General features: G+C 56.1%; 1 protein-coding gene and 1 non-coding gene across 2 annotated transcripts; both read left to right on the forward strand.

Moving 5' to 3' along the window:
- Positions 1–26,600, forward strand: FBF1 (Fas binding factor 1). The gene is made up of 31 exons (XM_022589545.2): positions 1–617; positions 1,672–1,755; positions 2,461–2,488; positions 3,284–3,325; positions 5,428–5,521; positions 6,151–6,211; positions 7,132–7,182; positions 9,027–9,168; positions 9,698–9,775; positions 10,317–10,436; positions 10,759–10,897; positions 11,021–11,154; positions 11,753–11,852; positions 12,122–12,556; positions 13,839–13,937; positions 14,277–14,365; positions 14,535–14,593; positions 15,416–15,571; positions 15,714–15,814; positions 15,942–16,148; positions 16,829–16,936; positions 17,018–17,157; positions 17,241–17,359; positions 18,697–18,819; positions 19,004–19,189; positions 19,638–19,814; positions 19,894–20,031; positions 20,144–20,261; positions 20,612–20,721; positions 21,315–23,269; positions 23,509–26,600. The coding sequence occupies exons 2-30, from the start codon at positions 1,753–1,755 to the stop codon at positions 21,396–21,398; spliced, it is 3,441 nt and encodes a 1,146-aa protein (XP_022445253.1). The 5' UTR covers positions 1–617; positions 1,672–1,752; the 3' UTR covers positions 21,399–23,269; positions 23,509–26,600.
- LOC115803068 (U6 spliceosomal RNA) lies at positions 17,687–17,790 on the forward strand. The gene has a single exon (XR_004023692.2). It is a non-coding gene; the product is annotated as a U6 spliceosomal RNA (small nuclear RNA).
- Positions 26,601–26,743: the final 143 nt, after the last annotated feature.

Consider the following 26,743-nt stretch of genomic DNA (forward strand, 5'->3'; position numbering starts at 1 on the left):
TTGGCGATCTAGAGGCTCCGAAGCGGGAGGCCTGATTGAGCTGGGCTCGAGTGGAGCCTGGAGCAGCGGATATGTCTGGGACACGTCCAAGCGGCTGCGCCTCCAAGGGGAATGGCGCGTAACGGGGGGGATTTCAGGGGCTGGAAGGATCGTAGGTTGCGCTCGGGATCGAGACGGGCTGGGCGCGCGGAGGGGGGTGGTGCATGGAGGGGCGGGGAGTCTCGAGACCGAGGGGGTGATTCCGGGAGGGCGCTAACTAAGGGGCGGCCTCGGGATCTTAAAACGCCTGGCACGAAGTTGGCTGAGCAGATGCAATGACGCGATGGTCTTTGTGGCCCGGAGGCCTTTGCAATGCTCCCTTAGAAATTCCCACGGTCTGGGAGGCTGGGAGAGCATCGCTAGGAGATGGCAGACGCCCCTGGATGTGATAAGAGACAAAACGTGTTGAGACTTGTAGGCCGTGAACATTGCCTTACTGAGAAAGAGAAACACAACCATTCAGAGTGGCCCCTATACAGTAACCTCACATAAACTTTGCATTCTAATAACAGGACAGGCCGACACCAGAGAACTAGAGAGGCCCACCTCCCACTCCTTTCTTCCAAGCTGTGCCAAAGGTCAGTTTTGGCAACGTTGAGGAGGAGGTGGGAGAGAATGATAATTCTGGGGAAAACAGTTCTCTATTAATGGAGTGAGTCGGATTTACAGTTAGTGTGAAGGGAAATTTTTCCACCGACAGTGAAAATGCTATCAAGGAGTAACCAGCATTTGCAGCCGCTCTTTGCTCTGAACGCTGCCAGGAAAGTAGTCAGGGTGTTGCCTGGGAAGGTGTATTGGCCTTAGTGCTAGGCACCCACCTCCTTTCTGAGATGGGTACCTGCCATTTTCCGCATTCTCTTTCAGAGTAAGGGATGAGGACCACTGCACTTTTTTCGAATAATCTCCAGGCCTCGAAAAGTTACCAGGGGGACTTCCCTGGTGGTCCAGAGGCTAAGGCTCTGCGCTTCCGATGGAGGGGGCCTGGGTTCGATCCCTGGTCAGGGAACTAGATCCCACATACCGCAACTAAGAGTTCCCACATGCTGCAACTAAGACCCGGTGCAGCCAGATAAATAAATAAATATTGAAAAGAAGAGAAGAAAAGAGAAGAGTTACCCAGAACACTTCGCTTCTCATCTGAATTGCTCACCCTACAAGGAATTTTTAAATTTATTTTTGGCTGCGTTGGGTCTTCGTTGCTGCATGCGGGCTTTCTCTAGTTGCGGCGAGCGGGGGCTACTCTTCGTTGCGGTGCGCGGGCTTCTCATTGCGGTGGCTTTTCTTGTGGAGCACGGGCTCTAGGTGCATGGGCTTCAGTAGTTGTGGCACGCGGGCTCAGTAGTTGTGGCTCGGAGGTTCTAGAGCGCAGGCTCAGTAGTTGTGGCTCACAGGCTTAGTTGCCCCACGGCATGTGGGATTTTCCCGGACCAGGGCTCGAACCCGTGTCCCCTGCATTGGCAGGTGGATTCTTAACCACTGCGCCACCAGGGAAGCCCTACAAGGAATTTTTCATTGATGGAAATGTTTTGATCTCTTGAATGGGTAAAGTGAGAGAAGGCTTGATCAACCTTGGACTCAACCACTGTTAAATCCAAATGATTTTTAAGCAGCCACTTTAATTTTCTTCATTAGGGAGGATGAGCCTGATGGGCAGAGTTCAAATGAGCTGGACAGCGCTGTGAAGGAGCTGCAGGCAGCCCCCAGAGCCTTGAGATGGTAGGCAGAATGCAGAGTAGGTGTGTGGAAATGGGAGCCTGCCCTCACCCCTACTCCCACCTCTAAGACCTTAACTGCATGAAGTACTTTGGGGGCTGGGTGGCCCCAAAGAAGAGTGATGGTTAGGAGCATTGATATCAAACTTATTAATGGGACTTCCCTGGCGGTCCAGTGGTTAAGACTCCACGCTTCCAATGCAGGGGGCGTGGGTTTGATCCCTGGTCCAGGGAACTAAGATCCTGCGTGTCATGTGACACGGCCGGAAAAAAAAAAAAAAAAACTTCTTATTAAACAGTAAGCAAGCATCTTTTTTGAGCCTCTGAATGTTCATCTGAAAGCATCCTTACATGTCTGTCACTTATCCTGAAGAGTCAGGACATGGAATAGAGGAAAACTTTACATCCTGGCTGGCTGGGAGGGTTTGCGTGTGGCGTCTGGAAATCTGAGGGAAAAGGAGAGACTTCTGCCCACCGGATGGCACCCACAGTGGTGTCCACTGCTGGTTAGTGGGGGCCCTTTTCATGCTCTGAATGAGTCTATTCTCAAAACTCAGAAAACCATAAAGGGCCTCTGTCTATAAATGCCATTGGTGCACCTTTTCCTCTGGTGACTTGGCAAAAGGCAAAACAGTTCATTCTGCATTGTTGGTTTCAGTACACGTTCACTGTCTCATCTTGTTAATGTGATTTGTTTTTCCCATTTTAGGCACCAAAAACCAAGAAGGGATTGAAAGGTGAGTGGAGATGGAACACCACCCTTACGCCAAAAATAATTCCCCCACTTTGGGTCCACACATAACTTAGACGTGTCTGTCTGAATGTTCTCAGTGTGAGTCTTGCTGATTTCCCCATAATCCCATAGGCAGCTTTGGTTTTCCTAGGGAATTCCTTATGCTGCCTCATTGGCCCTTGGAGTAATTCAGAAATAAACAACAGATGGAACTTGGGGGAAAAAAATCCTTCTTGTTGAAGTATTTGTATCTAGAAGTATACCGTTGGGGTTAAGGGTGGTAAAGGCACTTGAGCTTGAGCTGAGAACTAATTCGGTACTCACACCTGGGTTTCCCCTACATGCTGCATCGGAAGGTGGCCAAGGTGGTGTGTCTTCAAACCAGCTTGGCAGGGGCGGGCGCTCAGCCGGAAGGGGACAAGGAGACTGTTGGTATGAAAGAAGCTTGTATATGTGCCTAGAAATCCTGAACGCTTTTCCCAAAGAAGCATCTGGGCTTTGTTCAGAGTCTGGAAGACTGGCTTGTTGGCCAGTGTGTCACGTAGCATGTAGGTTCTACTGAAAAATCTTCACCATCATCCTTTGAGAAAGTTATTTTCAAATTCCACCCTGGGGTCTTTCAACAAAGCATTGTGACTTGTTGCCAGGAGTTAGAAAACATCTCATGGCCAGTGAAGAGAGAGCCAAGCCTAAGTCCCAACCTCTGAGGGCTCTGAGGTCCCGGATGAGGTCGCAAGACATGAGGCCCTAAGGACCATTCTTTCCTCCTGAAGTCACAGTGGCCCCTTTTCTGTTCCAGGTTCCATCGATGATGTCCTTGGTGACCTCCTGGGAGATGAGAGTAAGTGCCCCTTTGCTGGAATCCCCTGATTTAGGCTTGCTCTTTTTTTTTTGAATTGAGATAAAATCCAGTCCTTGGTGACCTCCTGGGAGATGAGAGTAAGTGCCCCTTTGCTGGAATCCCCTGATTTAGGCTTGCTCTTTTTTTTTTTTGAATTGAGATAAAATCCACATAAAGTTCACTTTTTTTTAAAAATTAATTTATTTTTGGCTGCGTTTGGTCTTCGTTGCAGCGCACGTGCTTCTCATTGCCGTGGCTTGTCTTTGCTAACAGAGCACGGGCTCTAGGTGTGCGGGCTTCAGTAGTTGTGGCACATGGGCTCAGTAGTTGTGGCTCGCAGGCTCTAGAGCACAGGCTCAGTAGTTGTAGCGCACAGGCTTTGTTGCTCCGTGGCATGTGGGGTCTTCCCGGAGCAGGGCTCGAACCCTAGTCCCCTGCATTGGCAGGCGGATTCTTAACCACTGCGCCACCAGGGAAGCCCAAAGTTCACTCTTTTAAAGCGTACAATTCAGTGACATTTAGTATATTCACAGAGTTGTGCAGCCATCACCACAGTCGAATTCCAGAACTTTTTCATCACCCCATGAAGAAACTCCATACCATTAGTGTCACGCCTCATTCTCCCCTCCCCCACCCCTAGGCAACCACTTATTGAACTTTCTTTCTCTATGGATTTGCCTAGTCTGGACATTTTATGTGAAATGGAATCATACAGTGTGAGGCTTTTGCATTTGGCTTCTTTCACTTTCCATAATGTTTTCGAGGTCTGTCCGCATTGTAGCATTCCTCTCTTCATTCCTTTCCACGGCTGGACAGTACTATTCCATTGTATGATACATCTCCTCGTTCTGTTTGGTCATTCGTCAGTTGATAGACATTTGGGTGGCTTCCACATTTTGGCTAGGCTATTATGAATAATGCTGTTATGAACCTCCAGGTACAAGTTTTTGTGTGGGCATATGTGTTCAGTTCTTTTGGGTGTGGATTTAGGAGTTGAATTACTGGGGTATATGGTAACGCTACGTTTAACTTTTTGAGGACCCGCCAAACTATTTTCCACAGCGCCTGTATCATTTTACATTCCCACCAGCAGTGTAAGAGGTTTCCAGTTTCTCCACATCCTTGCCAATACTTGTTATTTTCATTTTGATTATAGCCATCTTAGTGGGTGAAAAGTTGCATCTCGTGATTCCCATGGGCATTTCCCTAATGACTAATGTTGCTGAACATGTTTTCATGTGTTTCCTGGCCATTTATATCTTTGGAGAAAGGTCTATTCAGATCTTTGCCCAGTTTTCTTTTTTTTCTTAATTTTTATAAATTTATTTTATTTATTTTTGGCTGCATTGGGTCTCCGTCCCTGGGCACAGGCTTTTCTCTGATTGCAGTGAGCGGGGGCTACTCTTCGTTGCGGTGCGCGGGCTTCCCATTGCGGTGGCTTCTCTTTGTTGTGGAGCACGGGCTCTAGGCGCAGGGGCTTCGGTAGTTGCGGCACGCAGGCTTAGTTGCTCCACAGCATGTGGGATCTTCCTGGACCAGGGCTCGAACCCGTGTCCCCTGCATTGGCAGGCGGATTCTTAACCACTGCGCTACCAGGGAAGCCCTGCCCAGTTTTTAAATTGGGTTATTTATCTTTTTATTGTTGAGTTGTACGAGTTCCTTCTATATTCTGGACATTAGTCCCTTACCCTGTGTGTCCGTGTCTGCTGCACGGAGAAGCAGGGCTTCGGGGTCATGCACAGCTCACCAGGGACAACAAGGCCAAGGTTCCCCGCACCTGGCCCATAAGAACCCACAAAGCACAAGCCCATGGACGATGGCAGTGCCTTGTTGTTCCTGCATTTCCATGGGGCTGCGGTGGCACGGGAGTAGCCTCTTCATTTGGCACCAGTTGGGTTGACTTCCTGCTTGGAAACATACCGCTCCCTCCCCCATTCTGGTTTTTAAGGGACCTGCCTACAGGGCCAGTTTCCTTCCTCCAAAAAGGCCCCTCTTTCAGTAGGTAGGTGTGGGAGGCAACTTGGTGGGGAACTTGCAATCCTCTTCCCCTTGACTCCAGTTCTCTGTGACCGAATCACATCTTTTGTTTTCTTTTTTCCCAGCGACACCGCCTGAGAAGCCTGTTAAACTAGCTTCACGTGCCAGAGACGCCACAGGTGCAGCTCAGGCGCTCCCTGCCTCAAGGGCTAGAGCAAAGTGAGCACACGGGGCTGGCCTGGGCATCCAAGCCCCGTATCAGGCCCAATGCTCCTCCCCCTCCCCCACCCACCCACCACTTTCCACTCGCTGTGGGCCCCGCTTGTAGTGCTACCACCTCCCGGTCCTCCCGTCAGCTCCTGGGCAGTGAAGGAGCCTGGAGGAGTGCGAAGAGAACTGAACTGGAGGTCGGAGGTTCTGGCTTCTAGTCCTACATCGGTTATTTCCTGTGTCAACTTGCGCAATTCCTGAACCTCTCTGAGCCTCAATTTTCTTACCATCAGAATAAGAGGATAGGCCTAGATAGGTGCCTCCCAGATTGTGTCTGTCCTCCTGAGAGTTGCGAGATAGGGAGACACTTTGTGAGCTCTCTGCCCTCCACCTTCATTTTAGCCCAAGCAGTTCTGGTTTTCTCTCTTACCTGTTGTTTTTAAAGGGCTCTACTGCTTTAAAAAAGTTTAAAAATCACTGCATTAGGTGACCTGTGAAATTCCTTTCAGCAACTCTGTTCTTCCAGAGAAGAGTCTATTCAGGTTCACTTGGACTCTTTAAGCCGCTTCTCCTTCCTTAGAATCATCTAGTGCCCGAGGGACCATTCGTGGGTGGGTGCTGACTCTGCCTCTTTGCAGGTCCCTCGTGGAAGATGATGCCTTCAGCACCAGGGCAGGCCTGGCAGGAGCTGATGCTGAGGTGAGCCTGGCGCATTCCCTGCTCCTCACTGACCCTACTTATCCCCAGAGATGGTGAGATGCGTGTTGTGCCAAGGGGCTGCCCACGGAGGTTTAGAAGTCCCTGCGAAGCCAGTTTGTTCTTCAAAGGGCTGCTGGGGCTTCCCTGGTGGCGCAGTGGTTAAGAATCCGCCCGCCAGTGCTGGGGACACAGGTTCGAGCCCTGGTCCGGGAAGATCCCACATGCCGCGGAGCAACTCAGCCCGCGAGCCACAGCTACTGAGCCTGCGCTCTAGAGCCTGCGAGCCACAACTACTGAGCCCTCGTGCCACAACTACTGAGCCCATGGACCACAACTACTGAAGCCCGCGTGCCTAGAGCCCGTGCTCTGCAGCAAGAGAAGCCACCACAATGAGAAGACTGCGTACTGCGACGAAGAGTAGCCCCCGCTCGCTGCAACTAGAGAAAGCCTGTGCACAGCAACGAAGACCCAACACAGCCATAAATAAATGAGTGAATGAATGAATGAATGAATGGCTGCTGAGTGGACCCAAGGCAGCATCCTTTTCCTTTCTACCAGTGAGATGAGCTAGAAAGTAGAGCTCCGAGCAACTGCTTTAGGCTCGATGTTGCCACTTCTAACTGTGCTTCCCCTAATAAACTCCACACTGTCCAATCACGTGGATAGAAAGTAGCCTAATTTGAGTCCTATGATGGCTGTGCACTTACTGCTGGGAGGACCGGAAAGTGGCAGTGCTTTCTGGGTGTCCACAACTGGGCAGGCTTGACTTCCTACAATACCTGAGCCCCAAGTGAGGGCAGGACTCTCCAGTTTATGCCCCCTGACCCAGCTCTGCTCCTGCCCTAACAGAAGCAAGGCAACAAGGGCCCTGAGCTTTGTTGGGCCTTGACTAACACGCCTCATTACCTCCCATCTTGTAGGTTTCAGACATCTCCGATGCAGACCCGCAGGCTCTGCTCCAGGCCATGAAGGTAAGGAAACAGCTTGCACAATTCGGGGAGCCAGGGACACGGGGTGGGATACTATTTTGTGCCAAGCCTTCATTCTCCCTCTCATTTCTTCTTTTACAATTTGTATTTCTGAGCCCCACCTCATGCAAGAATGGCATTCATGAGCTCTTGCCCTCCCTGCCCCTCTGGGTATAAATCAGTTTTCCTGGTTTATGGAAATTCACCCACCCAGAGACACAGTCACGTCACAGGCCTCTGGGGAAATGGGGCTGCCTCCCCCGGTGAGGAAAGGGGGAGACCGTTTCCCCTAAATCTTGTTCTTTTTTTTTTTTTGGCCACACTGCCCTCACCAGGGATTGAACTCGGGCCATGGCAGTGAAAGCCCAGAATCTTAACCACTGGGCCACCAGGGAATTCCCTCCTAAATCTTGTTCTTAATCTTTCTCCAGATTTCTCCTCACATCCCCTGCCAAGTCCCCTTTAGTACAGCTGTCCTCTTGTCAGATCAAGCCCCAAGCTGATCTTTGCAATGGAATTTTAAGACATAAATTCATAAGCACCATCTCATGGGGCTCGGGTGGCCTGGCTGGGGTCTAAAACGTTGAGTGGTCCTGTTTTCTCCCTCCCCTTCTGTCCAGCAGCATCCTCCCGCCTGACCTCCACTTCATGTCCCTTCTGGTTAACCCATGCTACCACAGGCCAGGGCTGAGCGCTTGCTTTCAGCCCTGTGGGGCCCTGAAGGGTTGGAGTCTGTTTCCTTCTTGGCTCCAGAATCAGCTTCTTTAACCTCAGTTTGAAGTTGCTCCTCCCCAAGACCCCTGGACGTGACCCTCGAGTCCTCTGACTAGTCGATAGTGGTGGCTCTGAGTCTCTCATTCCGGAACCACGAGCTGAACCCTCCACCCACTCTGCTTACCTTTGGTTCCGTTATCTTTCCCAACTCACCTTTCTTCTGAATAGTTTTCTCATTCTTTTATTTCCTCACATTTCTGCCAACCGCCCTTGGAGCGCCAACCGCACTTATCAAAATCGTCATGCTCCCAGTCTGTACCAAGGGCTTGTGGCGACCAGGGAGTCCCCGACCGTCTTCCTCTCCCAGCTTGCTTATGGTGGTTTTTAATGCCCTTACTGTAGACCATTCATTGACCCAGAATAGCATCCTTCTCATACCTCTGCCTCTGTTGTCAGTTTGCTTCCCCTGACCCAGGCAGGCTAAGGAATCCAGATCAAAAAGACATTTTTTTAAAGGCTTTGTATTTTGCAGGCTTCTTCATGCCTCTTTTTTTTTTTTTCCCGGCCGAGCGCTCTGCTTGCGGTATCTTGGTTCTCTGACCAGGGAGCGATTGAACCCGGGCCCCCTGCAGTGGAGGCGCGGAGTCCTAACCACCGGACCACCAGGGAATTCCTGAGATCAAATTTTTCTTGACTTTGGACAGAGGGTTATCTTCTTGCCTCAGGTCCCTTGTCACTCACTGCCCAGTGGTAGTCCCTTGGGGAGTCTTAAACCCCAGGATCCTGCTGTTTCGTTTCTACTGCAAATAGCTTTGACATTTGCTAAGCCTTTGTGAGAAGCTGCTGAAAGCAGGTTTTAGGCACCCTCTCATTCTAGCATCAAGGCAGGAGCTGCCGGTGGGGCTGATAGGAGTACCAACCTGAGACCTTTCAGCTTATCTGAGATCGACTACGTTGAGTCTTTGGGCTTTGGCCCTGCCTCTGTCCTTGTTCAGTCCCCCACCCCAAGTCCTCATTTGTTCCATATGGAAGTTGGAGGCAACACCCTCACCAGGCTGCTCAGAGCATGAGGGTGTTTAGCACCTGCTGGCTGAGCACCTGTGGGGATTCCTCCCTCCTCCCTGCTTTTCCAGGATCTGGATGAAATGGATGCTGATCTCTTGGGTCTGAAGAAGTCTAATCTAGCCTCAAGCAAAAGGTCTGCAAAGGGTTCTGGGAAAGAAGAGCAGCCTAGTCCTCTTAAACCTGCTGGTGTGTTAACAGCCAATGAGAAACGTGAGTGAGACATAGGTCCGCCAATCAAGGGACATTTTGGGGATGTGGGAGGTGCTTAGAGGGTAGCTCTCAGCCCTGTGGGTTTTCTCTGCCTGGGATGGAGAGGCCAGGAGCTCATTGTGTGCGTGTGTGTTAGAGTTTTTATAGTGGGGGAGGGAGACAAGTTGAGCTTTCCTCCTTCCTACGGCTCTTCCAGTCCCTCTAAGTCCAACATGGCAGCTCCTGGAGAAGCCATTTGAGTTAAATTGGAGAATTTTATGGTAGCCTGTGCATCTCCCAAACCTATGTCCCTGTTGGAGCAACTTGTGAATAGGGGGCCAGAGGTAGCTTCCAGACCACATTTCCCGGCCAGAAGCCTGTTTGAGAACCGGAGAGGTGTAGACCCATCCCATGGCTGTGTCCACGGCCACAAGCCCTCAGCCTCCAGGTAGAAGTGTGCGCCAGCCCAGTGGTCCCAGTCTCGGTCTGGCAGAACGTAGGCCAGGAGAGATCCAGGCCTGTGACCTTGCCTTCTCTTTGCTCCCTGCAGGAGATGCCATTCCCACCAAGAAGCTATCTCCCTCTCCCACCAGCCTTGGGCATCAGTACAAGAAGTTCTCCTTCGAAGGTACCACAGGCCCTGCAGTCACACCTCTGGGGTGCTTCAGTTTTGAGAGTGCAGTAGGCTGGGCGATGCTTACTTCCTTGCCCGAGGCCGGGCCACTGTGTATGTCAGAAGAGGAGCAGAGAGCTCGTGCCGCTGGTTTTGTTCCTTATGAATTCAGGGAGGGACTAATTATGTTCTACTGGCTGGCATGTCTGGGGCACTTATTTGCAAGGACTTTGAAGCCAGGTGTCAAACTGAAGACTTTATAAAGTGTGGGGAAAAGTTCCTTTTCCTTCATGAATGCGTGGAAGTTTTACTTCTCTTCTCATGCCTCAGTGCAGGCCCTGAAGCCCGGGCCACTCTCCCTGCTTCCTCTCCCCTGGCCCAGCCTGGTCTGTGTCCGAGCCCCGCTAACCCAGGCCCCCAGATGCCGAGCGGCTTGTATAGGTATCAGAGCGGCTGGAATTCTCCAGTAGAGCAATAACTCCCCTAGCACAGCACAGCACTTGTTTTCCTGAACGAAGTGTGCAGTCTTCCCTTTGCTTCCCCTTCTGGCCGTGAGACTTGGGAGACCCGTCGGCAGGACTTCTCTCTGATGATGAGGAAGGAATCGCCAAGAAGCTGCCAGGGACGGAGAGTAAAACAGCTTCCGTAAAGAGCCCAGCCCCGGCCAGAGATCAAGGTGGGGTGGGCGTGTTACCCATTCCCGGGGCAGGTGCAGTTGGCTAACTGAACTTTCCGGTGCAGAGCCAGACACCCCACCAGGCAGGGACCACAGGTCTCAGATCCTGGACCAAGAGGTTATCAGTCTCTGGGAACGGGGAGGGGGGATGCATGAGCCCGGGGGTGGGGCTGTGGGAGTGGGGCTGGGGAAGCTGGGTGCTGTGGGCAGACCAGACACCGCCATGCCCGCTCTTCCACCCAAAGGCCAGGGTTGCAGGGAAACGCCCCCCACGTTGCGTCCAGAAGGCTGTGGGCATTGTGCCCTGTGTTCTGTCCCTTAGCGCCCTCTATCCCTCTAACTCCTGGGAACACTCCAGTCCGAAAGAAAGAAGAGTTGCTCTTTGACGATGGGGACGACATCATGGCCACCCTGGGGTTTGGAGACAGCCCCAAAGCAGAGAGGAGGCACACGGGAGACCAGTAAGTGTCCCTGTGAGCGGAGAGTCCCTCCCTGGCCAGGGAAAAGCGAGAGGGAGGGTACAGTGGGGGCCCCCCAGGAGCCCCTTGTGTTCTCATGTACCAGCCCTATGTCCCATCCTGCAGGGAAGGGCCCCTCCCTGCCCGCTCCAAGCTGGATGAGCTGCTGGGTCGGGGCACTGCCGCCAAACTCCTGGTCCGTCCGGGCACCAGGGAGCACAGGGAATTCAAGCTGGACAAGAAGTATCAGCGGCCACAGGGTGAGGAGCTTGTGGGGCAGGGGCGGTGGGGAGTGGACCCCCAGAACAGGATTTTACCACAAGCCATAATAAGAAATAAGCTTTACATCATGACACACATTTAATTATTCATGTTTATTACTGAGACAAAAAATGTCAGGAAATAATAATCACCACATTCAATTTATGTGTTCTTTGACTAATAAATACATTGGTTGCGACTCATTCAATTAGTATTTCCACCTGCTAATAGGCAGCAGCTCACAGTGTGAAAAACACTGCCCTGGACCAGTGTTCCTCTGTTCATAGCATCGGCCCACGGGCCATCTGTTGAGAATCACGCTCGTGACACGCATGGCTCACCACGCCTCACCTGCAGAGGATCTGCGGCAGGGCCCGCTGGTACACTCTTAACAGCTCCTGGGTGATGTTTTGTAGGCTGGAGCCTGAGTGTTGACAGACGCCCAGCCCCTCACCCTGCTTTCTCCACAGCAGCTTACCTATCACTCGTCTTACCCATCAGGCTGCCAGTTCAGCTTTTCTTAAACAAAGAATTCTGCAGCTACAGAAGAAGAGTTTGAGTCCCCCTGCTCTAGATCACAGGTTCCTTCATTCACAGAAAAAGAAGACCCCGGGGGTGACGAGGACTTCACCTTTGGGGCCTATCAGCCCACCATGGGCTCCTCCGAGGGCCGGCAGTCCCGCCGGCAGTCCGTCAGGTAAGCGGGGCCTGCAAGGAGCTTGGCCTTGGAGGCAGGTTGCCCGCTGGGAAAATGGGCGGAATCCAAGATGTCTTTCATGGGTGTTCATGGTGTTCTACGGACATCACTCAGCTTGCCGCGGCTCTGGCTGTGCAGGGCCCCGGGCATCACGACTTCTTAGCATGGGCCCCATAGTCACCCCCAGCAGTGGAGGGAAAGGCCCGTCAGGGGGCTCTTGGGACAGACTGCTTGCCCTGCCTTAGACCCCCCACTTCTCTGTCTTGAAGTAGGTTCTTTGAAGGCGGCACAGACCCCAAGGGAGAACCAGGCTCCAGACAGAGCACCGCAGCAGCATCCAGCCCTACCCAGCCCAGGAGGGGGGGTGCTGACTGGCTGGGCCTCAAGGACGAAGGCCTGGACCTGCTCCCTTCCTCCCCGACCAGGGAGGCTTGGAGGGGCCCCCCTCCCGCCAGCCAGCATTCTGCTCCCAGCCACCACTCTGCCCCGGCTGGGCTGCCCTCCTTGGGGGCACAGCCACCAACCGAGGGTACCGGTTCTCCTGCCAAAGGCAGCCAGCCTTCCCAGCCAGGAGCGTCTGGGAAGAAGGAGGAGGACTGGCTGAGCCATGCCCTGTCTCGGAAGAAGTCCCAAGGTCTGTCCGGAGAGGAGCACGACGCAGCCTGTAAGGGCCAGCACTCGGTAGGGGCGCTGCCTTCCGACAGGTAGGGGCTTGGGCTGCTGTCCCTTTAATTTTCTTTTTTTTAATATTTATTTATTTGGCTGTGCTGGGTATTAGCTGCAGCACGCGGGATCTTTGTTGCCACGTTCGGAATCTTCGTTGAGGCGTGTGGGATCTTTTTTAGTTGCAGCACGCAGACTCTTAGTTGCGGCAAGTCGGATCTAGTTCTCTGACCAGGAATCAAACCCACTCCCCCCTGCATTGGGAGCGCGGAGTCTTAGCCACTGTGCCACCAACGAAGTCCCAGGGCTGCTGTCTCTAGTGGAAGGAGGACCCTGCTGTCTCGGTGCCTCAGTCGGGAGTGCCCGTAGCGTGCCTCAGAGCAGAGCACCGCCTCTCGGCCGTGCTTCTCCCTTTCTTTAGGTGATGGGGAGAGTGTCTAGCTCCCTGCCTTTGCTCAGATGAAAGCACAGGGGAGCTGGGGGGCTGCCGACGCTCACTCCCTGACTGCTGTGGGGACAGGTGCTGACCTGATCGGGCAGGAGACCGAGGGCGCCCTTATGGCAAACACACAGCCATCCCGGTGCCTCTGAGCAGGGGCTCTGTCCACAGCGCCCTCGGGCTGGCGGGACACCCGGTGTCCAACTGCCCTGCTGACCGAGCTAAGGCAGGCAATGCGTGCGCGGGTTGGACCCACTCGCGCTCCTGGGGAGTGTTCGAGAAGGGGAGGCCGTGGAATGTGAACGGCCCTGAGGGGCTGGCGAGGCCAGGACTGTCCAGAGGAAGCAGCAGGATGCTCTGCGGCTGGAGCGAAGGGGAGGCGAGGCGGGGCGCTCGTGTGACAGGCCAGGGATGTCACCCAGCCCTGGGGTTGGGGTGAATGAGGAGGGCGGTTTGGACCTGGACCTGAAACCGAGGTGACCCCGAGAGCCGAGAAGCAAGGGGGAGCACCAGACAGGAGAAGCGAGGAGCCCAAAGGGTGCTGGAGCTGGCGGGAGGGTGAGTGAGCAGGCCCTCCGCCGAAGCTGAGGGAGCCGCGCGGACCGGCGCACGGCCTTGCTGCCCGTAACAGGCCCATGGTCGCTCCTGGGACATCATCAGGTGGTCCCAGTGAGCACTGAGGCCAGGACGGGCTACGGAAGGCCAGGCGCTCAGACTTGGGAGGAGAATTACCAAGATGGGATGGTTAGGAACAGGAGGAAGGCTGAGGGGAGGCAGGAAGAGGGGCGGCCACACAGCTTCACTCGTGGGCTTTGTCCCAGCCTGTCTTGGTCCAGCCTAACCCAGACCTTCTGCCTCCTTCACTTTAACATTTACTTCCTCAGCCAGCCTGCTGCCGGCACCCAAGGGCTCGAGCCAGCAGCCGCCGGGGGGACCCCAGGCACGGCAGCGCAGAGGCCGCCTGCCCGGCCTGCCGCCTCAGGGTACATTCATGGCAGGGCTGTGGGTAGGGGAGGTGCGGCGGGGTGGCCCGAGCCCCCTTCCCTAGAGCGGCGGACGGCTGTGCTGGGCTCCACGTGGTCAGCGTGGCGTGTGGTATCCCAGACCACGTAGCAGGCCCACGGAGTAAGGGGCCGGAAGCTGGGTCCCCGTCCCCTTTTCCCAGCTGAGACCTCACTCTTAGTAAACTACCAGCCTCCAGGCCTTTGCAGCCAGTGACTTGAACCTGACATTTTCCTTTCCTGCTGGGCCAACCCTCCCCTGCTCCCAGCGTCCTACACAGAAGGCTCTTCAGCTTGCCACCCCCATTCCTGTGTCCTCAGGTCCCCCGTGACTTGGAACCCCGCTGCCTTGGCCCTCCATGCGGGTGACCCAAATAGGGGAACAGCCCCTGGAGATTGCTCCGGCACTGGTTTGTGTTCTGCTTTGTTCGAGGGGTGTAACTCTGGGTAGAGGAGAGACACTGAGAGCTTCCTTCGGGGGCCCTGGCAGACGAATGAAGCTGGGCTCTCCCGAGCACACACCCAGCCCGCGGGGCCTCCCTGCACCCCCTGCTCATTTCTCTGCTGTTGATTTTTCAGAGCCTGCAATTGGTTTCCCGAGCTCCCAGGAAGCCCCAGGGCTCTCTGTGCCTGTCCAGGTAGGGAGGGTGAACCAACAGGTGTAGGTTTCGGGCCCATGGAACAATTCTCACGTGCTCAGAGGCAACACCTGCCAAACCTGACAAGCCGCTGGGAGGCATGCATCGTGCTATCAGCTAGCTCCCCCGGCGCTCCCCGCCAAGCACTTTCCGAGCCACTCCCGGGCAGGTTTGGGTGCGGATTTGCCAGCATCAGTAGAGAAGTGAGGTGGCACCCAGGTGGGGGCAGCTGGGAATGCTCTAATCAGAAAGCAGGGCCGCAGGTGTCCTGATGCTCTGTCTAGAAAGCCTCCTCCATCCTTGCCATCCTCCCACTGCACCGCCTCTGTTTCCCAGGTGCAGCGCCGCCAGTGACCCTCAGGCCTGAGGAGGCCTAGCCCCACGGGGGCACCTCCCGGGTAACCCGGAAGTGCCTTTGAGGTGGTGGGTGGTGGGCAGCCTTCGGGAACCAGAACGGCTGTCTGCGTTAGGGCTTCAGGCCTGACAGAAAGGTCCAGGGTCATAACCTTTTGTTGTAGCCAAGGCTCTGCTGGGACTCGGCTGTTTATCCAGGGATCTGGAACGCTTTCTGGGAGGATGCTGTTCTGAGGGCGGAAGGGAGACTCATCTTCCCCAACGAGACCTGCGAGGGGAGGGGCAGTGACCACTTGACTCTCCCGGGCCTCATCCTTGGCCTCTCGGTGTCATGACCTTGTCCCCGTCTACAGCCACAGATCGGACACAGGGCCTGGGAGGTCCAGTGAGTGAGGGCCAGAGGTGGGTGAGCTCAGCTGAGTCCCTGTCCCCTACCTGACAGGGAACATCCCTCCCCTTCTCCTCCAGTCCCTGCTCCCAGAGTTCCTGGCCTGGAGCCTGCTGCCCGGCTCCGAGTACCAGCAGCAGCTCCTGGCGGCACCGGCTCAGCTTCAGAGGGGCACTGCCGAGCTCCAGACCCACCTCCTGCAGAGCCAGGCCCGGCTGGCGGAGCTCGAGGCCCAGGTGCGGGGCAGAGGGGCAGCCGGCTCCGGGGGCAGGGCTGAAGTGGGAGCGGGCCACGTGACGGCCGGACGGCTTCCCCAGGCGGTCTGAGGGACCCTGCCCCCAACAACACACACACCCCGTCCCTCCCGCCGTCTCCCAGGTGCGGAAGCTCGAGCTGGAGCGGACGCAGCACCTGCTGCTGCTGGAAAGTTTGCAGCAGAGGCACCAGGCAGACCTGGAGCTCATCGACAGCGCCCACAGGTACCCCCCGCTCCTCCGGCCCGGACTTCCAGTGGCTCATGGCCGGCCCCAGCTCCCGTGCTCTGAGAGGCCCTTCGGGTGGCCGCTGGCACCTCCTGAGCCCCGCGATTGGGTGTGCTGTTGGCAGGAGCCGAGTCAAGGTGCTAGAAACATCGTACCAGCAACGGGAAGAGCGGCTGCGGAGAGAGAACGAGGAGCTGTGTGCCCAGTATCTGTCGCGCTGCCAGGAGGCTGAGCAGGCCCGCGCCGAGCTCACAGCCCAGCACCAGCGGCGCTTGGCGGCCACCGTGCAGGAGAAGGACCAGGAGATGGAGCGGCTCCGGGAGCTGCAGCGGTGAGGGGGAGGCCCGGGGGCAGGGGGCTGCCTGCAAGGGTGGCCAGGGGAAGCCAATTGCTGTGAGACCCCAAGCCATGGGCTCAGCAGCCTCTGGACCGAGGCTCGACCCCTTCCATTCTGGGAAAGGACCTAAGCCGAGCTCACTGCCGCATCACCCCACCAGTGGGGACCCATCACTCCTACAGAGCGGGGAGGGCATACCAGCAGGGCCCAAGGTCACTAGCTGTTTGGGCAGGGCCTGGCAGCAGCAAGCAGCCCAAGGGCTAACTCAGCACCGGTGAACCCACTCACCGGCCCCACTTCTCGAGCCTAGTAACTAGCTGGCCCTGGAAAAGGTCGTGCCTGGCACGTTGATCTGGTTACCTTTCTAGATGAGAGCAAAACTGAGAAAAAGCACGTGAGGGAGTTGGCCGACGGGGGCAGAGCCGCCTTTTCACACGGCTCAGACTGGCCAGACACGAAAGGGTTGTCGGCACACCTGTCGAGTGTCCTTTGCTGCATAACAAGGAATCTGCCCCCAGAGAGTGGATGTGGCACTGAGGCAGCAAGACAGATAAGGCAGAGGAGCCGGGGAAAGTGAGGCAGTGCCCGGACATGGGGAGGAGAGGCCCACGGAACATGGAGCACCCGGAGGCAGGCCCCTCCCACGCAGAGCCGCCCTCCCCACTGTCCCCCAGGGCCTCCATCCTGGAGATGCGCAAGGACCACGAGGAGCAGCTGCAGCGGCTGAAGCTGCTGAAGGACCGGGAGATCGATGCCGTCACCAGCGCCACCTCCCATACGCGGTAGGCGCGCCATCCAGGCCCTGCCCGCCTGGCGCGGCCCTGCTGGGCTCCACAGGCCGCCGTGACCTGAGCCCCCCGCAGGTCCCTGAATGGCATCATCGAGCAGATGGAGAAGTTCTCCAGCAGCCTGCACGAGCTGTCCTCCCGCGTGGAGGCCTCGCACCTCAGCACTGCCCAGGAGCGGGAGCTGGGGATCCGGCAGCGAGACGAGCAGCTCCGAGGTACCACAGGCCACACGTGCCTCTCTCCTGTCCCCCGTGGTGGGAAGGTGGGCGGGCAGTGAGTGCCCTGTGGCCGCCCCCAGCGCTGCAGGAGAGGCTGAGCCGGCAGCAGCGGGACATGGAGGAGGAGCGGAGCCGGCTGCAGGAGGTCATCGGGAAGATGGAGGCGCGCCTGGGCGAGCAGAGCCGGCTGCTGGAGCAGGTGGGGCGCGTCCTCCTGCCGCAGGGCCTGTCTCCCCCGGGCACCCAGGGGATGGCAGCTGTACTCTGACCTCACTTCCTGGGCCTCAGGACTCTCCTCTGGAATGTCTCTCCTGCCCTTTCCTGCCTCTGCAGGGGCTCCCACCTCCCCACCTCCAGAAGCGCCCCAGGCCTACCCCATCCAGCTCCTACCTGCTCATCAGGGATGCCTGGGACTTTCGGAGAAGTGCTCTTGCCTTCTGAGCTGTAACAGATAACGTATTTAAACTCCCTACATATCTTCCAGGTATAAGAGTGAGCTTCGTTCTTTAGAAAATCATGGCTTTTCGTGCTCGCTTCAGCAGCACATGTACTAAAACTGGCACAACACAGAGAAGATTAACATGGCCCTGCGCAAGGATGACGCAAATTCGTGAGGTGTTCCATGTTGTTTTAATAAGCGTGCTTAAACAGTTGGCTGTACTTATGGGGACTTCCCTGGCGGTCCAGGGGTTAGGACTCCATGCTTTCACTGCAGGGGGCCCGGGTTCAATCCCTGGTCAGAAAACTAAGATCCCACAAGCTGGGCAGCACAGCAAAAAAAAAAATTAAAATAAAACAATTGGCTGTACTTATGAAAAAACTCAAATTGACCCCTGCCTTATGCCAAACAAAAAAGCAATCCCTGATGGAATTGATCCAATAAATATTTGATGAATTCAGAAATAATAATAATACCTTTTCCTTTTCTGTACAAGGTTATAAGGGGATACATCTCATTGAAAAAATTAAAATAACAGGCAACAATAAAGAAAATAAAAATTACCCCCTAGCCAGAGATAGCCATTGATGACATCACATATATCCTGTAGACATATCAGTACGTAGACACAGATGTTTTTACATCGTGAACCACATTTATTCAGCCCTTCATTCGGTGCTGTATTCAGTGCCTGCCTCGGGCCAGGCTTGTATGTGGCCCGAGTCCCCTGGCATACGGTGTCATGCCCACCCTGGTGCTCTTTCCCTGTTGGATAACAAGAGACAGGCGGGCAGTGCTGTAGTTGGCGATTCAGGGAGCAGGGATGTTGCTGTTCTTTGGCCCTTTGGAGCCGCAAGGTGCCTCTCTCAGCAGCGGTTCCCGAGCCATCAGCCTCAGCACAGTTAATCCCAGCAGCTGGGCCCCAGCAGGCCTCAGGCTCCTTCCCATTTTCACCGCTCAGGAAAGGATGTGTTTGTGGGAGAAGCCAGAGGAGGGCGGTTTGCACGGCTCCCCAGGGCACGTTCTGGCCTGAATGGGGGCAGGCGGAGCATCCAGGGGGGCACGAGCCCTCAGCCCTGACCCTGCCCGCCCCGCAGGAACGCTGGCGGGTGAACGCCGAGCAGTCCAAGGCCGAGTCCGCGCAGCGTGCTCTGGAGGAGCAGAGGAAGGTGGTGGCCCAGCAGATGGCCGTGGAGCGGGAGGAGATGGAGAGGGCCAGGGTGAGCCCGGCCACAGCGCGTTCAGCTCCGTCCCTGCCACTGCACCCAGGGATGCTCACCTGTGCCCTCACGCCCTCGCCCCAGAGTGCCTGCGCCCAGGGACGCTCACCTGTGCCCTCACGCCCTCGCCCCAGAGTGTCTGCGCCCAGGGACGCTCACCTGTGCCCTCACGCCCTCGCCCCAGAGTGCCCTGCTGGAGGAGCAGAAGTCCGTCATGCACAAATGTGGGGAGGAGCGGCGGCGCCTGGCAGCCGAGTGGGCTGAGTTCTGTGCACAGCAGAAGCTGAGTAAGGAGCGGGCCGAGCGTGCGGTGGAGCGGGCGCTGCAGGTGGACACCCAGCGGGAGGGCACCCTCGTCAGCCTGGCCAAGGTAAGACCCAGAGCCTCCCCAGACAGCGGGAAGCCCAGGCAGCCCTGCCCCTCTCCCCACCCCGGGGCCTCACAGCCCCTCCGTCAGGACGTGTCAGCTTAGCAAAGAGCGCAGCGGTAACAGGAGTATAGGAATTAAAACAACAGTCATCGTAATAACTACTTCCTTTTATCGTATCATCGCAGGTACTTTCTACACATTTGCTCATTAACTCCTCATCACGTTCCTGTGACTTAGATATTCTAGAAATCGGATTCCCGAGAAGTTGAGCGCGGGGGCGAGGGGCTGCAGCGGGGCTTGGCCCCAGGTCTCCCACCACCTCCTCCCAGAGTCAGGGCGGAGCCGAGCCACAGCCATGAGGCAGGGCGACCAGCAGGTCCTCGGAACCCTGAGCAGAGCCCAGTTCAGCTCCGGGGAGGAGGCTGCAGAGAGGCTTTGCTGTCTCCAGGATCAGGCAGAGCTGAAGCTCAGGGCAAGTGAGCTCCGGGCCAAAGAGGACCAGCTGGCGGCCGAGAGGGAGGCTCTGGAACAGGAGCGCCGGGAGCTGCGGCTGGAGAAGGAGAGGGTCGGCGCCGCCGCCCAGCGCATCAGGCTGCGCGCTGAGGAGGTGGAGAGCATGAGCCAGGTGCCCAGCGGCTCAGCCCCTGGGTGTGGGCAGTGCACCCACTCCGCCAGCCCAGCTGACCCAGGCGGCCTCCCCACAGGTGGCCTCGCAGAAGTACGAGGAGGGGGAGCAGGCCCTGCGTGAGGCCCGGCAGGTGCAGGCGGAGCAGCAGGCCCGGCTGCAGCTGGTGCAGCGGCAGCAGGAGCAGCTGCGGCAGCAGGAGCGGCACGTGCACCAGGCAAGGCTCTTCCTGCCTCCCGCTCCCCCCGCTCCCAGGGCATCCCTACCCCCACCCCTGCCCCCAGACTTCTGCCCTCACAGCTGTGTCCTCTCTGGGGGGACGGGGACAGGAGAATCTGAGTCTGGCCCAGCAGCGGCTGCAGCTGGATCGTATCCGACAGGACCTGCCCTCCGGGCCCGTGGGGCTGCTCTCCAGGGCCCAGGGCTCGGCAGCCTCTGGCCTGAGTGGTAAGTGGCTGCAGGAGGGTGGGACATTGGCTCGGCCAGCCCACTGGGCAGGGCAGGGCCAGCAACACCCTGCCCACGCCTCCTGTGTGCTCAGGTTAGGGGGCAGCTGGGTTTTAAAGTCATCTTGGGTTTTTTGTTTGTTTGTTTGTTTATTTCTGGCTGCGTTGGGTCTTCGGGCTTTCTCTAGTTGCGCGAGCGGGGGCTACTCTTCGTCGCGGTGCACGGGCTTCTCATTGCGGTGGCTTCTCTTGTTGCGGAGCACGGGCTCTAGGCACGCGGGCTTCGGTAGTTGTGGCTCAGGGGCTCAGGAGCGCTGCAGTCCCTGACTCCGTCCTCCTTGGCCTTTACAGCCATCGTGGCTCCTGTCCCCCCGGCTCCTCAGTGCAGCCAGCTGCCAGCCGGCCTGGGCCCCTCGCACCTCTACGCCAAGCTGGTGCTGCTGAAACACACAGCTGAGCAGGTGAGCTTCCCAGAGCAGATGCCGCCCCGGCCCAGGCCCACCCACTCCCCCTGGACTTAGGGCTCCTCGTGTTCACACTGGGGACAAGCAGCTCAGGCAGAGGCAGGAGGGAGCACAGCCTGGCCCCGGGGAGGGCTGAGCCCACCCCCTGGAGGAGAGCAGCAGCGCGGACTGCTTAGAGGACACATCTCAGAGATGCTCACCGCATCACTGATGGAGCATTTCCTACATGCCAGGCTCTGTGCCATGCCTGATAAGCTTGTACCCTCCCACAGCCCTACCAGGCAGGTCATGTTATTGTCTCCAGTTTACAGACAGGCTTAGAGGCATGAAGTCACGTGCGAACACGTGGCCCCACTGGGCGTGAGCGCTGGTGTCTCACTCCAGTGCGTGTGCTCGTTCCCTGCCCCACCCCCACTGACTCCCAGAGCCAGGCTGAGCTAGGATGCGAGTGAGAAGGGCCCCGAGGGAGGGCTGCTCGGCTGGCACCCAGGGTCCAGCTCACTCTCAGTCCAGCAACCCAGCGTCCCTGTGCACAGAAACGGGGCAGGAGGGAACCAGAGGGTGGCTGCTCACTCAGCCCTGCCTTTCAGGACCGTGACTTCCTGGAGAACGAACAGTTCTTCCTGGAGACCCTGAAGAAAGCCTCCTACAACATGACGTCGCATTCAGCCTGAAGGCCCCACTGCCTCCTCAGCAGAGGCCTGACTCTAGAACCGTCCCACTGCCCACTGGCCTCCAGTGCCGAGCAGGGGGGCCAGGGAGAGCCCTGCAACGCCCAGGGCCTTATTACAGCTCTTCCTGTGGACAGGGTGCCAGCGCGTTCTTTCCGACACTCCGGCCCGTGCGGAGGCAGGCAGGCGCCCCCGTGCCTCTCAGACTCCCCAGGAGGCAGCAGCCTCTGGGGACACGCGAGGCTGAGGACATCTCAGCCCCACGACACCGTCAGCGACGGCGTCGGTGCTCCAGCCCCGCAGACGTCCGGCTCAGGGCCCAGCGTCTGACTGGGCTCTGTGGGCCCCTCGGCCCCTCAGCCCATCGATGGTCTGGGGATCTTTTCGCCTGGGCCTCTTCTGAGGCGGGGGGTCTTCTCGACTCCCTTGCCACAAGGAGTCTGCTGCCCTCCCTGCCTGAGAGGCCAGCAGAGGGAGCGCCGGGTCTCCTCCCTGATGGGGACGTAGAGTCAGGCCGCAAATTTTCAAGAGCCTTCTAGCCTCCTGGCCGAGGGGGTGGGAGGTGCTGCAGGGGCAGGAAGGGCGCTGTGCCCAGCGGCTTTTACCTCACAGACTGACCTGCCCTTGGGACTCAGCCAGCCCTTCCTGCTCCCAAGCTGGCGCACAAAGCCCCCGCCTCGTTCCCAGCTGCCGGGGCAGCGGACTCACCAGCACAGACGCTGGCCTCATCGGCTTCTTCTAATGCGCTCCGCAGAGGCAAAGAGGGGGCTGCGGGTGACAGTGGGGTGTGGGGAGGGACAGAAGGCTTTTCTCCATGCTGTTCACTTGCCACAAAACCCCGGCCAGTGGGAACAAAGATGACAGAGCAAGAGCCCCTGCCTTGGAGGATACAGAGCGCCGAGGACCATGAGGGGCCGCACCCCGGCTGCTGTCCCGGGTGGGGGGCTCCGCCCTTCTCCACGTGTGGGCAGAGGGCCAAGGCCAGCCAGAGGGGTGCCAGGAGAGGGGTGGGAGGATTGGTAGTTGTCTCCTGCAGACCCAAGGACTCAACTAACAAAATCACAATTAACCTCTAGAGCGGCTTCTCTCACCTCCCATCAGAGGGGACCGTCTGGGGAGCAGGAAGGTGGTGGAGGAGAGGGTAGTGCCGAGTGGGGTGTGAGCAGGCACAGGTGCATCTCTGCTCTTTTAGAGCAGCTTGCAGAGGGAGCTCATTTATATACAGCCTCTTGGACCCACTAAATTGCTATGTTCTTCTGTTTTTTTTTTTTTTGGCCGTGAGGCTTGTGGGATCTTAGTTCCCCAACCAGGGATTGAACCCCGGGCCCTCAGCAGTGAAAGCTCAGAGTCCTAACCACTGGACCGCCAGGGAATTCCCTAAATTGCAGTATTCTTAATGATTGGATTCTTAGAATCTGCCATGGCTCATCAGAGTTTGAACCTATTTCTTGGAAATGTTTGCTCTGCAGGGCTGTCATTTGCTGTAATAACTCTCCAGCCCCATACTCCCCTGGCTGGACCACAAGCAGGAGAAGGGTGTGATTATCACCCCTACTTCGCAGATGAAGAGACTGAGACTCAGAGGTTCAATAATCTGCCGAAGGTGACGCAGCAAACAGCAGAACCTGGATTTGAGTTCTGCTTGGACAGATTCCAAAGCCCCAGGCGCTCAGCCGCATCACTGCCGGCTACTTCTAGAAAAGCGCGCTGCACACGGTGCTTCTGTGAAGTAGAAGATCCCCAAGCCGCTGCTTGGGGTGGTGCCCACACAGAGGAGGGAAGCATTCGTGTCCCATTAGAAGCCTTGTTGAAGCTTGGAATTCAATCCTCTCAACACACACTTAACGAATTCCCACCTGTGTGAAGGGCCAGAGGTAGGTCTAAGGTTGGGCACAGCCTGGGAGCAGCTGGCATTTAAGCAGTCACCTGACAGATATGTGGGCAATCACAGGCACGTATTGGGGGAGGGTGCAGGGAGACCCAACAGGAATGAGTTTAGAATTAGGGGGCAGGTCGACGAGGCTCTGTTTACCTTGTTAAAGTTTGAATTTTTATCTTCAGGGCAATGGGTATTCACTGAAGCGTTTGTTGTTTTTTTTGTTTGTTTTCGCAGTACGTGGGCCTCTCACTGTTGTGGCCTCTCCCATTGCGGAGCACAGGCTCTGGACGCGCAGGCTCAGCGGCCATGGCTCACTCCGCGGCATGTGGGATCTTCCCGGACCGGGGCACAAACCCGCGTCCCCTGCATCGGCAGGCGGACTCTCAACCACTGCGCCACCAGGGAAGCCCCATTGAAGGGTTTTAAACAGGGTGGAACCATCTTTGTGTTTTAGAAAAAGTACTGTGGCTTTGGGTGGAGAACAGACCAACAGGACTGGGGCAAGAGTGGGGGCAGGGAAGCGGGCAGAAGGCTGTCTGCCGTGGTATAGGGGAGACGGGACAGCACAGCACCGGGCGTGGCACTGAGGGACCTGGTGCCTGACATGCAGGCAGGGTCAGGAAGGAAGATGTGTCGAGGACGACCCCAGGTTGCTGTCTTGGGCAACTGGGTGCCCATGGAACAGCCAAGTAGACACGTTCCACGGGCACTTAGTTACGGTGACACGTTACCCAGTGCCTGTAACTGCTCTGGATCCCTGTCACTGGCGTTGAGGTGTGGCAGGTGGCTTACACACCCCCTTTTCATTAACGTTCTCCCATGCCACAGGTGGGAGACGGCTGCACACAGGAGTGAGTGTTAGCGTATCTGCTGATCTTTCTTTTTCCCTTCAAAATTATAAACAACTTCTCAAGGTCATAAACCCAGATGTTCCCTGTAGAAAGAGAAATATTGGTGGAAAGTAATGATGATCAAAGACACTGGCTGGGCTAATACTTCCAGTTTCAAGAGTTATTCATGTTTATTATTTGCCTCAAGTTGATACCAGTGGGAATCCCTGCTAGGCCTTTCAAACAGTTAAAATCCCAGCAAGCCCCATTCTTAGAGGGTTCTAGGACAGCGAGAGAACAGGAGTGTTTTTCAACTGTAAGGAATAATGGACAAATAACAGCCATCTGGTTGACTAGCAAACCCTGTGCCTCTGCCCCGGAGGTCCCATGTGTCTTCATCTCTAGAGGAGCAGGCTGGGGTGGGGGTGGGTTTAGAGGCATGTAGAAGGGGATTCAGAAACAAAAGAAGATAAAATAGCAAAGGAGGCCAGATTCAAACACACGCAGGACATCAAGAATATAGGAACCCCTGTGCTCCTCCTGGCCTGAGGCACAGTCCTGGTCTGCTCACAACCTTCAGCTCTGCTCTTCCATCAGCAGAATTTCACAAATTAATAAGCAGTGCCTCCAGGAACTTCCCTGGGGGTCCAGTGGTTAAGACTCCGCGCTTCCACTGCAGGGGGTACGAGTTAGATCCCCGGTCGGTTGGGGAACTAAGATCCCACATGCCACGCGGCGCGGCCAAAAAAATAAAATAAGTAACATCTGAATAAAATGAAAATATTAAAAATAAGCAATGACTGGGTCTTACGGGCCTTCACATACAGTAGCTGTGCATTGATGGGTGAATTGGCAGTGACAGTGAGTTTAGCTGTTTGGCTGCTGTTTATGAAAACCAAATTCAAGGTGTGGCCACTTCCTGCTGAATTAAGAGACCCCCCCCCCCCCACTCATGCCATTTCAGTGTGAATGTGAGGGTCAAGCTTCTGCTAGTACCAGAGCAACTGAATGGGTCAGCAGCCCTGGTTGAGACATCAGGGAAGGCTTCCTGGAGGGACCACTTCACGGGGTCTAGGAGGTAGCCAAGCAACAGGGGGAAAGGTAAGGAGTGCAAGGCAGAAGTAACAGCATGTGCAAAGGTCCGGTGCCAGGGGGAGAAAAGTGCTAAGTAAGTGAAAAATGTGAAACCGAGTCCCTGTAAGACCATGTTCCCTTACCGAGCTTATGATTATTCTCTCTATCCAAAACTTTATTCCCTTTCTTATCCCCTCTGATCTCAATTCTGTGCTAACTGAACAGTAATCAACCAGAGTCAGATGACTAAAACTGCTGCTGTTGATAACATCGTTAATGTACTAAAATTGCTATTAGTATAGATCTCCATTCATGTGCAAACTCAGGCCGTTTCTCCAGGGCAAGATGAGCTCACAGACCCCCAAGCCATGGACTACCTGGCCAGAGAGTCGTAAACCAGAAACATCCTGATTCCCAAAACTTTGATTAAGAAATGCATGGACTTCCCTGGTGGTCCAGTGGTTAAGACTTCGCCTTCCAATGCAGGAGGTGCAGGTTCCATCCCCTGGTCAGGGAGCTAAGATCCCAAATGCCTTGCAGTCAAAAACCAAAACATAAAACAGAAGCAATATTGTAACAAATTCAATAAAGACTTTAAAAGTGGTCCATATTAAAAAAAAATGTCAAAAAATGATGATTAACCCCAGCTTCCTTTTTCCTCCCCTAAAAAAACCCCCACAAAACAAAACTCAAAGACCAAGTTGGGGTGGATCTGAGGTTTGTCTCCCACTCCCTTGCTTGGTGCCCTGCAATAAATCTACTCCGCTGCAGATCCAGTGTCAAGAGTCTGGCTTTCTGCATCACAGGCACAAGAGCCCTTTGCTGGGTTACAAAAGGTTGGTGTCATGGAAGCTTGAATTCCAGGACAGAGGGACCAGAGCAGAAGCGGGTCCAGATCACCAGGGGTACCAAGTTTCATCTTGTTAGAACTGAATCCCTAGAACAACACAACCCTGAAAAGGTTTAGGCAAAGGCAAACACTTGGAGGTGATCAAAAGCTAACACATATCCCACAGTTAAGCGCTTTATATATGTTAATTCATATTTAATCCTTCTAACAATCCTATGAGGTAAGCACTATTACTACGTGTTTTTTTTTTTCCAAATGAGGAAACTGCAAGGGCGACAGTAAGGTCACAATCTGGAATCTGAACCCAAGCAGGAGGACTCCTGAATCCCTGCTCGCAACCCCTTCCCCTGCCCGTGCTGCCGGGGGTGCTCAGGATGCCGCCTTCAGGGACTGGGTGACCCTTGAGAGAGAGCAGCACCCAGAGCCCCGCAAAGCGCCTACCTCGTTGAGCCGAGGTGGCTGCGGGCCCGGCCGACCGTCCCCAGTCTGTGCTGCCCCCTGGTGGCTGGACGCGGGAAGGGGTCCGGACCGCTCGCAGCTCCGCCTCGCCGTTCACCGGTCACTTCCGGAGCCGGGGCGCCCGAGGTCCGCAGCCACCTCCCGGAGGGAGGAGCTCGGGGATCCCAGGAAGTAAGACTCCTGGGCCAAGGAGGGGGCGTGGCTCCTATGATGCTGGGGCGGGGCCTGAGGGCGGGGCTTCCGCCGTGCGCTCAGG

Source organism: Delphinapterus leucas, chromosome 19, assembly GCF_059928025.1.
Source record: "Delphinapterus leucas isolate spDelLeu-1000000601 "Yukka" chromosome 19, BTC_Dleu_Yukka2, whole genome shotgun sequence".
NCBI classification, from domain to species: Eukaryota; Metazoa; Chordata; class Mammalia; order Artiodactyla; family Monodontidae; genus Delphinapterus; species Delphinapterus leucas.

What these genes read in the sequence shown, in the direction of transcription:
- FBF1 (XM_022589545.2), top strand. An exon ending in AGGAGGCACACGGGAGACCA is followed by an intron (nt 10,898 to 11,020) that starts GTAAGTGTCCCT and finishes CCCATCCTGCAG; the next exon opens with GGAAGGGCCCCTCCCTGCCC. An exon ending in AGGAGCGGCACGTGCACCAG is followed by an intron (nt 20,032 to 20,143) that starts GCAAGGCTCTTC and finishes GGACGGGGACAG; the next exon opens with GAGAATCTGAGTCTGGCCCA.